The sequence below is a fragment of the Gekko japonicus genome, unplaced genomic scaffold, assembly GCF_001447785.1.
Source record: "Gekko japonicus isolate JY-2015 unplaced genomic scaffold, Gekko_japonicus_V1.1 scaffold30, whole genome shotgun sequence".
NCBI lineage: Eukaryota > Metazoa > Chordata > Lepidosauria > Squamata > Gekkonidae > Gekko > Gekko japonicus.
In genome coordinates this window covers 2,641,960-2,654,277 of record NW_015168045.1, presented here as the reverse complement: position 1 = coordinate 2,654,277, position 12,318 = coordinate 2,641,960, and the positions used below count along the sequence as shown (strand labels likewise).

Genomic DNA, 12,318 nt, shown 5'->3' with positions numbered 1-12,318 from the left:
CGGCTTTTTAAAGCCGCACCAAAAGAGACACGCGGCGGCAGGATCACATAGATCCCCTGAGCCGCCGCGCACTTCCTCCCCGGCACGATCAGATGCCGGGGGGGGAAGCCACTGAAAGGGGAGCGAGGCAGCCGAACTGCACATGTGTGTGCATGCGCAGTTCGGCCGGGAGCCTGGATTGCTCCGGACAACGGCCGTGATCCCACGACCACGCTTGATGCGGCGTTCCCGGTAAGTCCTCCTCTGGGGGTGGTTCTTTTTTACTGCAGGTTTTCAGCCTGAAGGGCCGGATCGGGGATGGGTGCATGCCGCTTCCCAGATGTTGCGGTGAGATCGCACCCGTTTGCTGCGCCCCCAATCCGTCCCTCTCCCAGGCCAAAACCTTCCGTGTGACCGGGGCCTAGGAAACTCCTTTCCCCATCCAAATAGTGCAATTGCTAAGTCTGGGGATAGACAGGCAGCTTCCAGCTAGCCATATCCTGCATTTCAGAAGTCTAGCCACAGGTGTCTGGGGTGCTAAGGCTCAAGGTGAAGCAAGAAGGGAGTGGTTCCTGTACTCCTGAAGCTGAGTGATAAGAAACTGGAAAAGTGGTTTTTATATCTCCCTTTCTGTGCTCCATATTGAAAGGGAGAGGCTGAGCAATGCATGCCTCACGGAACATACAAACCGGCCTAAACCTCACATTGACATATTCCAGCTCCAGGAAGAGCCAGTTTGGTGTAGTGGTTAAGTGCGCGGACTCTAATCTGGGAGAACCGGGTTTGATTCCCCACTCCTCCATTTGCACCTGGCTGGATGACCTTGGGCAAGCCATAACTCTGGCACAGCTGTTCTTGAAAAAGAACAGTTTCTGTCAAGAGTTCTCTCAGCCCCACCTACCTCACAGGGTGTCTGTTGTGGGGAGGGGAAGGGAAAGGAGTTTGTAAGCCGCTCTGAGACACCTTTGGGTAGTGAAGGGCGGGGTATAAATCCAATCTCTTCTTCTTCTTCTTCTTCTTCTTAAACCTCTCTGGGACTTGGCAGCAAATTCCCTTTCAAACAGATTCAGCATTCTGTGGCTCTTGAAGGGCAATGGGCTTGCTTTGTCCTCATTGGGCCTTGGGGGCAGGGTTTGTACAAATGAATATATTTTTGCATACCAAAAAATATCTTCCATTGGCCCCATTTCACTCTCCTATATCTAGACATGAGAAGCAGCGATATTAAATTTTATAAGGATACTTGTAAAAGAGACTGCTGAGTGGGAACCATAATATTGGTAAAGATTTTCCTCTGGCCCAAACTACAGATTACAGTTAACACTTGGTCACCATGGGGACTTGCAGCCATATGGAATTGAAAGCAAATCAGCCAGTATCATAATGCCCCTGTATAAATCGATGGTGCGACCTCATTTGGAGTACTGTGTACAGTTCTGGTCACCACACCTCAAAAAGGATATTATAGCATTGGAAAAAGTGCAGAAAAGGAAACTAGAATGATAAAAGGGTTGGAACACTTTCCCTACGAAGAAAGGTTAAAACACTTGGGGCTCTTTGGCTTGGAGAAACAATGGCTGAGGGGTGATATGATCGAGGTTTATAAGATTAGGCATGGGATAGAGCAGGTAGAGAAAGAAGTACTTTTCTCCCTTTCTCACAATACAAGAACTCATGGGCACTCAATTAAATTGCTGAGCAGTCGGGTTAGAACAGATAAAAGGAAGTACTTCTTCACCCAAAGAAATGAAATTCACTGTCACAGGAGGTGGTGGCGGCTACAAGCATGGATGGCTTCAAGAGGGAATTGGATAAACAAATGGAGCAGAGGTCCATCAGTGGCTATTAGCCACAAAGTATAGATAGGAACTCTCAGTCTGGGGCAAGTGATGCTCTGTATTCTTGGCGCTTGGGGGGGGCAACAGTGGGAGGGCTTTTAGTGTCCTGGTCCCACTGCTGGACCTCCTGATGGGACCTGGTATTTTTGGCCACTGTGGATGGTATTTTTGGCCACTGTGGATTTTGGCCAATGTTGGACTGGATGGGCCATTGGCCTGATCCAACATTGGCTCCTCTTATGTTCTTATGGCAGCTTGAAAGTTCCGTGGGAACTCAGTTTGTATTAGGACTGCAGTCCAGGGGTGGAAGGGCTCCAGCTTCCTCCCATGCTGTTATCCCAATCCAAAAGGCCCCAGGGGATATTATATACTTGGGGGGGGGGGACTGCACTTGCATTGAATGTTTGCTTGTGCAACTCCTGTTCCAAGTGAAGTAAAACTCTTGGGTTTTTTTAATCCCTTCTTTTCTCTCTCTTTATGTGTACATGTGCAAGAGAGAATGAATTCCCTCCCTTGGGCTTGCCCCATTATATGCTAGTGTTACTTTGCTAGGTTTTACACTATCATCATCATAGTATATCATGGTGCAGATCTGGATTGAGTTTTTTATGTTTATGGTATAATGCTGATAGAAGCTTTACATTAAAAAGTGGTTTTTCTGTCCAAAACTGAAATGGTATACTAAAAACACAGTGGGATTTGCTTCTGATTAAACAGGACTGGACTGCAGAGGTGAAACCCTCACTGCACCTAACTGGAACTTCTGTTGAGATCATCTTTTTGGAAAGCCTGTGGTATATAGCAAGGGCCTATAGCTCACTAACAAACCACAGGCTTGGCATCCTGTTGAACAGCGTTTCACAGAACCTTTGCCTGAAATGTACATTCATTTACTTAGGTTATAAATACCCCAGGGATTTTTCACCACTGAGAGCCCAAAGTGCCTTGAAACATTCTCACCTTCTCCATTTTATCCTCACAACAACCTTGTGAGGTAGGCTAGGCTGTTAGTATGTGACTGGCTCAAGGTCACCCAGTAACCTGGGTGGCAGATTGGGAATTTGAACTTGGGTCTCCCAGATCCTAGTCTGACATTCTAACCAATACACCATGCTGGCTCTCATGTTGAAGAGCTGATATCTGAGTAATGTGTAACTGTGACATTTTGAGGTTGGGTACACCTCCTGCAGCAGCCATTTTGTGGCTAGCTCTGCCTCCTGTGCCCACAACACTTTGTCAAAATTCCAGTGGCACCTGCAGATTCAAAAAGGCTGGGGATCCCTGTGCTAGCTGTATTATATTGAGCTTTGAATACTGTAAGGGATCAGAAATACAACTGTGTTACCTTAATCTGAGCCATGTAATCCTTCTTCCTGTGATTAAATACTTTGTGGGCTCCATTTTTCAGAACTAGATTCATTCCTTCCACAGTACCAGCTGTGCCCAAAACCTTCAAACCATAAGCTCTTGCAATCTGGCATGTTGCTATTCCAACCTAGAAAATTGAAATAAGATCTTGGGAGAGAAAGAGCGCTCATGTGTGCGACACATACTATCCCATGCTTTCTTTATCCAATAAAGTTTCCAAAGGAACATTTTGAACCTTTATCCAGGAGGCTGTTCCATAGACACGGGGGAGCCACTGAAAAACTCTGATCTCAGATCTTTGCCAAATGTATCTAAAAGAGGTTACTGGCAATAAACCCCACTGGAAAGAATGGAACTGCCATGTGTAAATGCTGAGAGAGGCCATTCTTCAAGTACATGGGCCCCAGATCATGAAGTTATTAAACATGAACACTAACATCTTGAATTCAATTGACTTGTGTACCGTGTAAATAAGGATTAGGATTGTCAAACGTATGATTCCTTTTCTTTGTCCATTCAAATACACTAAACATATCAGTACATACCAATACTTGTTGTAAACCACCCAGAGAGCTTCGGCTATGGGCAGTATAGAAATGAAATACATAATAACAATAATACAATCATTAATACATGCCCAGGAACACTATAAAGTACATTTGCACCTGAAACACTCCCGTGTAACAAAGTAGTATCTGTGCCTAGAATAACTTTATTATCCTTATCTATGAAGGAGAATTCACTATTTTGTATAGAACAGAGTGCTTGGGCCAATGTGTAACATACCTTTCAACAAAGAAAATTAAATTTCACACAATTTACAAGTATTTAGCTACTACCAAATTGGAAGCAAAGTGGCAGAAAGTAAGAACTATGGAAGGGCACATGCTTAGCTCCACAAGAAGCCCTGTTTACAGACCAAACCTACACGTTTCCCATTAGTTTTCCTCCACACCATTGAAGGCTAACATACTTGTCATGATCTGAGCTGTGCCACCAGAGGCCTACTAGGCCCAGGAAGCCTGGCTAGCAATAGCGGAGGCGGGGCCTACAAACCCCAGAAGGCCTTGGGAAGTTTTGGTGCTGATTTTGACCAATAGGGAAGAAGAGGGCTGAGGAATAAAAGAACTGGTACAAGAGGAAAAGCTGTTCTTCTTCCAAGAGGGCAGAGCCAGAAGGAAGGCTGCTGCAGGGGAAGAGACCCTCATCCTGAGAGGAAGAGTGAGCAGACTGAGGCTCACTTGAGATAGTGAGCTAGGGACAGTATTTATTTAGACATGTTGGGGCATTTGATTTTTCTTTTCACCCACTTACTGTTATTATTCTGCACCTTGTTTGTTTGACCTCCTATAAAATAAACCTTTTCCTTGTTGTTTACTCTGCCTGGTCCTCACGGCTATTATTCAGCCAAAAGGAAGGTCTGAAGGTCTTGGGAGGGTGCTCTGGGCCTACTCAAGGGATCCTAAATCCAGAGTGGTGGCAGCGTCAGGTGACACCCCACCTGAGCCGTGACAATACTATTGAAAGAAGACAATAAGAAATCTAGGCTACTCAATGCCTGTATGTACACAACAGGAAGAACCATGACAACAATCATCCTCAGCATTGTGTATTTACCTCAGATTCAGAACAGGGTCAACAGAAGACTGACCTACAATTGGATCTTAAGCACCAAAAAGGCAAGCTTTTAGAAGTTTTTTTTTCTGCCTCCGTCTCCTCCAGCAGCCATTTAGGAGGCATTAAAAAGTGATTCTAGTGGTCAGGGAATGTACACCAACAAAAAGCCACACAACACACACAGTGGCACTAAGCAGGGAAAGATGGACAAGAGTGCCCCACCTGCCTGCTCCACAGCAGCATTTCTATTGATGCTAGAGTTTCTGCTAATAGGAAGACTTCAATTGTTTTCCTCTACACAACACTCCCACCTGTGTTGCACAGCTCATCCTTCATGTGGGTTCCTCCATCTTCAATCTACAGATGATTTCCAGAGGAAGTGAAAGACACACCCTGCCCAGCACCTTCTGCAAGTGATGCGTAGGACCCAACCCTCGATTTTTAACACTAATGTTAGGATTATGTCACTAACTCTATAATGTTATAGGATTACCATTAAAGCCCCTTAATTTTTCAAGATACTCACTCCTCCACTTGCTCCATGAACTAGCAAGGTTTCTCCTGCTTTAGCATCCCCTCTGGAAAGAAAATTCAGATCATCAACATGACAACTATTTTATTCTTCTATGCAAGCATGGTATAAATTTATAACAAAGAAAGCCAAGACTATATTCAGCCTGTACTTTGTACCTGATTTTCACCAAGCAATAGCTCCAGTATTTTAGAGCTCATTTATTAAATTCATGGCAGCAGCAGAATTTTCACAAATGTCTCTGCTAATTTTCAGAATAGCTACAGTATCATTTGGTATATGACAGGCTCTAGAATATAGCCAGCTTCCTTCAGATCACAACTTCCCTAGCAGTACTGCCAACAGAACAAGTTTGTATGATATTTCTTAGATGCAGATCCCACCAAGATTTTCTTCATGTTGTTCCTCAGCCTCTGAAGTGCTCCTCTTTTATGCCAGCTGGGGGGCTGGGGTTTACAGCAGGCCCACAAGTGTGGGGAATTAAAGACATAAGACAAATGATCAGGAACACATATGGCCTCAAAGATAAGGTGGAAAGAGTCTATTTGAATGGTCCATGACCAATTTCAGTATGTGACATCTTACTTTTGAAAGAGAGCATGGAATGCAGTAAAATATGGAATTCCAAGTGCTGCGCCTTGCTTGAAATCCAGTTTATCAGACAAGGGAAAGACTGTGTCAACTGAAGCAACGGCATACTCTGCATAGCCACCAGAAATGGTACTAAGGGTAAAAACCCTGTCTCCGTTCTGGTAGGAGAAAACAAACACCAAGTGAATCGCTGTGACAAACTGTGTTCCATAGTTTGCAACAAAAATATTAAGCAGCATTTTCACAAAAGATGAATAATACCCCGTTATAGGTGAAAGGACAACAGAAGGACTGTGCTAGACAGCTGTCCCGTCTATACTTAAAACACACAAATCAGGAAATCCATAAAACACCAGAAATAACAAGAGTTTTAACACTTAATGGGAAGAAAAACATTTTAGGCAGCTCTTGATACTTTAAACACTCCTCCTTGTTTGCAAGCAAATACATGGGGCAGAGATGGAGCTGGTCGCCCTCACGGACGACCTCTGCAGACAGCTGGACCGAGGCAGTTGGCGCTGCTATTATTGCTTGATCTGACAGCAGTGTTTGACACAGTCGATCACGACCTTTTGATCCACCACCTCGCCAGCATAGGAGTTTGTGGGGTAGTCTTTAAGTGGCTTACCTAATTTCTCCAGGTCAGGAGGGTAGCATTAGGAGAGAAAGTGTCGACTAGATACCCCTTAATATGTGGGGTCCTTCAGGGGGCAATCCTCTCTCTGATGTTTTTTAATATATATATATGTGTGCCTCCTTGACCAGCTGGTATGGGGTTTTGGGATAGGGTGTTACCAGTATGCTAATGACATCCAGCTGTATCTGCTGATGGACCGCCTGGATGCCTCCCCTCAAAATCTGGCTGATGGGTTGGAGGCCATGGTGGGGTGGCTGAAAAAGAGCTGGCTGAGACTGAATCCAACTAAGACGAAGGTTCTGTGGCTGGGTGCAAGGATTCAGAACTGAAGCACCAGCTCCCTACACGATGGTGCACCCTTAATAACCATCAGGAATTTGGGTGTGGTTATGTATGCCTCCTTATCAACTGGCCCCCTTTCTGTTTCACCCCGACCTAGCCACAGTAATCCATGCAATGGTCACCTCCAGATTGGACTACTGTAACTTGCTCTATGCTGGCCTTCCCTTGAGACTGATCCAGAAGTCTGATTATTCAGAATGTTTGACAAATGACCATCCCAAATTGATACAGATTTGGCTATTTGCTGTGATTCATTTGCAAATTTTTTTGTGGATAAAGTCCCTAAACTCCACCTGGAGTTGACTGCTGAATTTGATAACAGTAGTGGGATGGGGGCTCCGCTTGCTCCATCTGGTTCCTTATTGGGCTCTTTTGGCCTACTCACCCTTGTAGATGTTGACAGGATCCTAACAGCTGTGAAGCCAACTACTGGCTCCTTGGATCCTTGTCCCTCGTGGCTGGTAAAATCATGCCACGAAGTGGAAAGTGGCCCTTTGAGACAGATTATTAATTTGCCTTCTCTCACAGGGCTGTTTCCCCAGCTCCCTTAAGGACGTGATTGGTAGGCCTTTGCTAAAGTAACCCTCCTTAGATAAAAAAGAGCTGGCCAATTAACACCCAGTATATAATCTACTTTTTCTGGGGAAGGTAATTAAATGAGCAGTGGCCGAGCAATTCCAGGTTTTCCGAATGAGACATCTGCCCTGCACCCTTTTCAATCGGGTTTCAGGCCTAGCTTTGGGACGAAGACAGCATTGGTCACTTTGGTTGATGATCTCCATTTACATCTGGAAAAAGGGCACGCCAGCCCTGTTGATCCTTCTGGATCTATCAGCAACCTTCGATACAGTTGATCTTTTGGTCCTGATCAACCACCTTGACTCCATGAGGGTAAAGGGCACTGGCCTTAGTTGGTTCTCCTCATTCCTCCAGATGTTGCTATTGAGGAGAAGAGGTCTTCCCAACCAGACCTGAATTGTGTGGTCCCACATTTGATCCTTTCTCCGATGTTATTTAATGTATATATGCACCCTCTTGCCAAGATCATCAGGAGGTTTGGAGTTGGGTGCCATTAATATGCTGACGACACTCAGCTCTTCCTACTGCTGGGTAAGCAGCCAGCGGTAGGATCCTCAGCACTATCCCAGGGCCAGGATGCGGTACTCCAATGGTTAAGGGGGAGCAGGCTAAAGCTGAATCCATCCAAGATGGAGGTCATGTGGCCAGGAAAGACCGAGATGCTAGCTGGAGGGTCACTCCCAAGACTCAGTGATGTCAGCTGACAGCTGTAGACTCTGTAAAGAGCCTTGGGGTGTGGTTGGATAAACAAGTGTCCATGGTAGCACAGTCAGCATTTTTCCATTATGCCAGACCCACCTGGCTCCTTATTTGTCTGGGTCAGACCTTACCACATTGACCTATGCAACGTTCACCTCCAGATTGGACTACTGCAAATTGCTCTCTGTAGCGCTGTCCTTGAAAACACTTTGGAAACTACAGGTGGTTGAGAATACAGCTGCCAGGTTGCTGACTGGAACATCAGAGCTAGCTCACAGTACTCCAATGCTGCAGCAGCTGCACTGGCTACCAATTAGTTTCCGGACTCAATTCAAGGTGTTGGTGTTAAAGCCCTCACATCTATGGGACTGTCTCTCTCTTCGGTCATCATCTAGCAGATGCCTGGCCCCAGGATGGCTAGGTTAGCTATCACCAGAGGAAGGGCCTTCTCAATTGTGGCCCCTACCCTGTAGAATGCACTCTTGGATGACACCCATGCCCTGCCAGACTTGTTTACTTTCTGCACGGCATGCAAAGTTGAATTGTTTAGGTTGGCCTTTGGAGGGTAACACATATTTGGGCTGTTTAATAGTGCTATGGTGATAGCCACGTATTTTAATATTTTAATGTTAATATTTTATATTCGTTATTTGTTTTTATGTTGTTTTTACCTTATTGGCTTTAATACTGTAAATCACCACAATACCCCTTTGAGTAAGTAGCAACTACAAAATCTAATAAATAAATAAAATACAAATTAAGGAATAACTTTTTTAAGGAAATGAAGCATTATGACCAAAATGCAGCATATTCTATAGGCAAATAAACCAACTTTTACTCTTAAATTTGGGGGCCAGGAGACCAAAAAGAGAAACAATAGGAAAGAATAGGTATGTGTACAGGACACAAATTGGGGTGTGTTATCCAGCCTCTATTTTCTATCAGTGGAAGGACTCTACCATTGGCAGAGGGGGAGAGAAGAGATTTTTGCCAGAAGTCCCCAAGCTTTTAAGCCTATGGGCACCTTCAGAGTTCTGACACAGGGTGGCAGGAATATCTAAAAAATGACTGGTGTAGGAGGCAGCAGCAACTACAAAATGTCAGGGAGCAAGGTCATGTTTGACTCTAATAGTAACTCAACAACCCTTCAGGCAGAAGCTCGATTCAACAGGAGGCCTTTTAAAATGAACATATTGGAAAATATTTTCTTGAATTCAGGCAACTTATCTTTAGTCACACATTGCAGATCTTTGTGCCATGGTGGCAGCTGATGCTGAAGCAACTTCTTAAAATCTGCACAGCCAATAAGATCTCCAACAGCCAATCAGAATCCCTGCTGGGCAAAAGCAGCACCTGGCCTCTCCCACCTTCTAAAAATACTCAACAAGCACCATATGGGGGACCCTGCACCAGAAACCTCTGAATACCGGTGCTAGAAGGCAACATCAGGGAAAGGCCTTAATCTTTATGCCCTGTTGTTGGACTGCCAGAGGAACTGGCTGGCCGCTGTGAGAGACACGATGCTGGACTAGATGGACCACTGGTCTGATACAACAGGGCTCTTCTTATGTTCTTCATTTATCCCCATTGTGAGTATATGGATTTTTTGATCTTCAGAAGCAGAATTTCAGAGAGAGAGGAAGAGTAGGAAAGTTCCATCCTGCTCATAGTTCTGATATCACCTCATGTTTCATGATGGACTCTAATTAGTGACCAACAACTGTCTCCAATGGTTGGTGCATGCTTGGAATCAGTGAAAAACTGTCCCCTTCCATCAATCGAAGTTTTCCACTAGATCCAAACCCAAGTGTACACATAGAAAATGAGCAGCTAGATTGTAAACAATACCTTGAAAGCAGGCACATGCTCTCCAACTGCTTCTATTACCCCAGCCACATCCGAACCTGGTGTGTAAGGCAGATCTGGCTTTCTAGCATAAGTCCCAGAACGAATGTAGGTCTCCACTGGATTAATGCCACAGGTGTGAACTTTAATGAGAACCTGAAGAAGAAAATGGTATGTGTTGAATAACTGGTTGTTTTTACATGCATGCTTTTTAAATAATATATAAAATGAGTAAGTTGTTCATACGTAAGTAGCATAAAGTCAGCTTATTAAAAGTCACTCAGAACTTTACATCAGTCATTTAGTTGCTGATGGAAGAATTTTATTGTAAATAGTGATGTGTGCTATTCTTTCATACTGGATCCATTTTTCCTCTGCCGACATGTCAGTTTGTGTACTTTTTTTTTGGAGCCTATAATAAATTAGTTAAAACAACAAAATTCCATTTATTTAAGTCTCAATTTAAAGCATTCACTTTCACCTGGTTTGCTTTTGGTACTGGCAAGGAGACATCTGACTGCAGCTTAAGCACTTCAGGTCCACCAAATTCAAACACTCTGACAGCTCTCATCACAGTTCTCCCGGTTGCCATAGTAACTTGGAAACTCAAGTGATAAAGATTCAGTGTGCTAATCTTCACTGCCTCTTCCACTTCAAAAGGGAAAGGATAAAAAACCTTGCTCTTCAGCTGAAATTTAAATCAGAGGTTCACCACGCATTTCATTCTGTTCCACAATGTGTTGCTTCTAGATTTTTCTTTAGCTTGTGAAGAAAGGGAAAAAATACCATCAACCAATGTGGAAAAGAAACTAAGCTTATACAATTAATTAAGCATGTTAAAAATGCATACAAACAAACCTATCAGCTTGGAAATAAGACCTTTTGGGGATCACATCTTCAGAAAGTTGTACTTAAAATAATAAAAAGATAATTAGTCTATTCACTGAAAAGCAGTAGAATAATTTTTGTTCTTGATATATTATCAGTTCAGCCTATACAGATCCCATCCATATTGCTAGTTATATGGGAAAAGGGAAAACAGTTTCACTGCCAGCTTGACATACGTTATCTGGAATGCAACAGAAATGGCAATGATTTTAGTACACACTGCTTAAGAACCATATTTTTAAATGTGCTTCAGTGAACCTTAGGAAACATTTATACACAGCATTTAATTCTGGCTTCCCTAAAATGTGCACCAGAACAGCTAAAGCTTGCCACTACACATTCAATCAAATTTATTTCTAGTGGTTAATGGTAGTTATTACATAGTGTAAGAAGGGCTAGTTCACACAATGAATGTGCATCACTTGTGAGATAAATGAATGAATCAGCCAGCCCTATGACTCAGTTCTAAAGGAATACAGGTCTACAGGAATTTAAAAAAGACTAAGAGAGCCAGCATAGTATAACATTTAAACCATGTCAAACTCATTTGTTATGAAGGCTGGATCTGACATAAATGTCACTTTGTCGGGCTGGGCCTTGCGTGCCATAAAATGTAACATTAGGTACCGGAGGTATAAACTTTATAAAGGTGATTTCAGATGCCAAATGGCAATAGCAGACTTGATTGGATTAGGTGTGATATGCAGAGGGGTAGTAGGTGTGGAGATACCAGCACTGGTAATGAGACAGGAATGGGGGGAGGAAACCTAGGTCTCAATTTGGTACAGGAGGATTCAGTCCAGGAGGATACAAAGAATAAATGGAAATAAGTCTGAAGAAGTGAGCAGTGACTTACGAAAGCACATACCCTACTACAAATGTTGTTAGTCTACTGCTATTAGAAACCACAACATTCAAAAATCAGTGGGGGGGACATTTTAACCTTCCAGGGCATTCAGTTGCTGACCTAAGAGTAGCGGTTCTCTTATAAAGGAATTTCAAAGGGAGATTAGAAAGAGAGTCTGCTGAATTCCAACTGATAATGAGGCTCAAGAGAATGCATCCTCCTGCACTGAATTGAGACCTAGGTTTCCTCCCCCCATTACCAATGCCCCGTTACCATTTGGCATCTGAAATAACTTCACTCTTCAAGATATAAGGACAGATAGACTCACATTCTAGCGGTATCTGAAGAAGTGAGCAGTGACTCATGAGCCCTGCCACAAATTTTGTTAGTCTTTAAGGTGCTACTGGACTCTTGCTCCCTTCCACTAATAAAGAATGCAAGCTGTGCTGTTAGGTTTCTCCCCCCTTCCATCTATTTGAACTGGAAAGGGGGATCTCTCCATGTGCCATGGGACTCCATCTCTCTCTCTCTTGCATGCTCTCTCTGGCTCTTTCCC

The 12,318-nt window shown here is 43.7% G+C and overlaps 1 protein-coding gene across 3 annotated transcripts in view; it reads right to left on the bottom strand.

Moving 5' to 3' along the window:
• The window catches only part of CRYZ (crystallin zeta), a 17,993-nt gene that overhangs the window by 2,237 nt on the left and 3,438 nt on the right, over nt 1-12,318 (bottom strand). For 2 of the 3 annotated variants that reach the window (XM_015414271.1, XM_015414272.1), the window contains exons 2-6: nt 10,509-10,789; nt 10,031-10,183; nt 5,920-6,083; nt 5,329-5,380; nt 3,163-3,312 (exon numbers count right to left, since the gene is read on the bottom strand). In XM_015414271.1, coding sequence (XP_015269757.1) covers nt 3,163-3,312; nt 5,329-5,380; nt 5,920-6,083; nt 10,031-10,183; nt 10,509-10,619 — 630 coding nt within the window. In that variant the 5' untranslated portion in view covers nt 10,620-10,789. Of the gene's footprint in view, nt 1-3,162; nt 3,313-5,328; nt 5,381-5,919; nt 6,084-10,030; nt 10,184-10,508; nt 10,790-12,318 lie in introns of those variants that run through there. The other variant, XM_015414273.1, reaches the window with a different exon arrangement.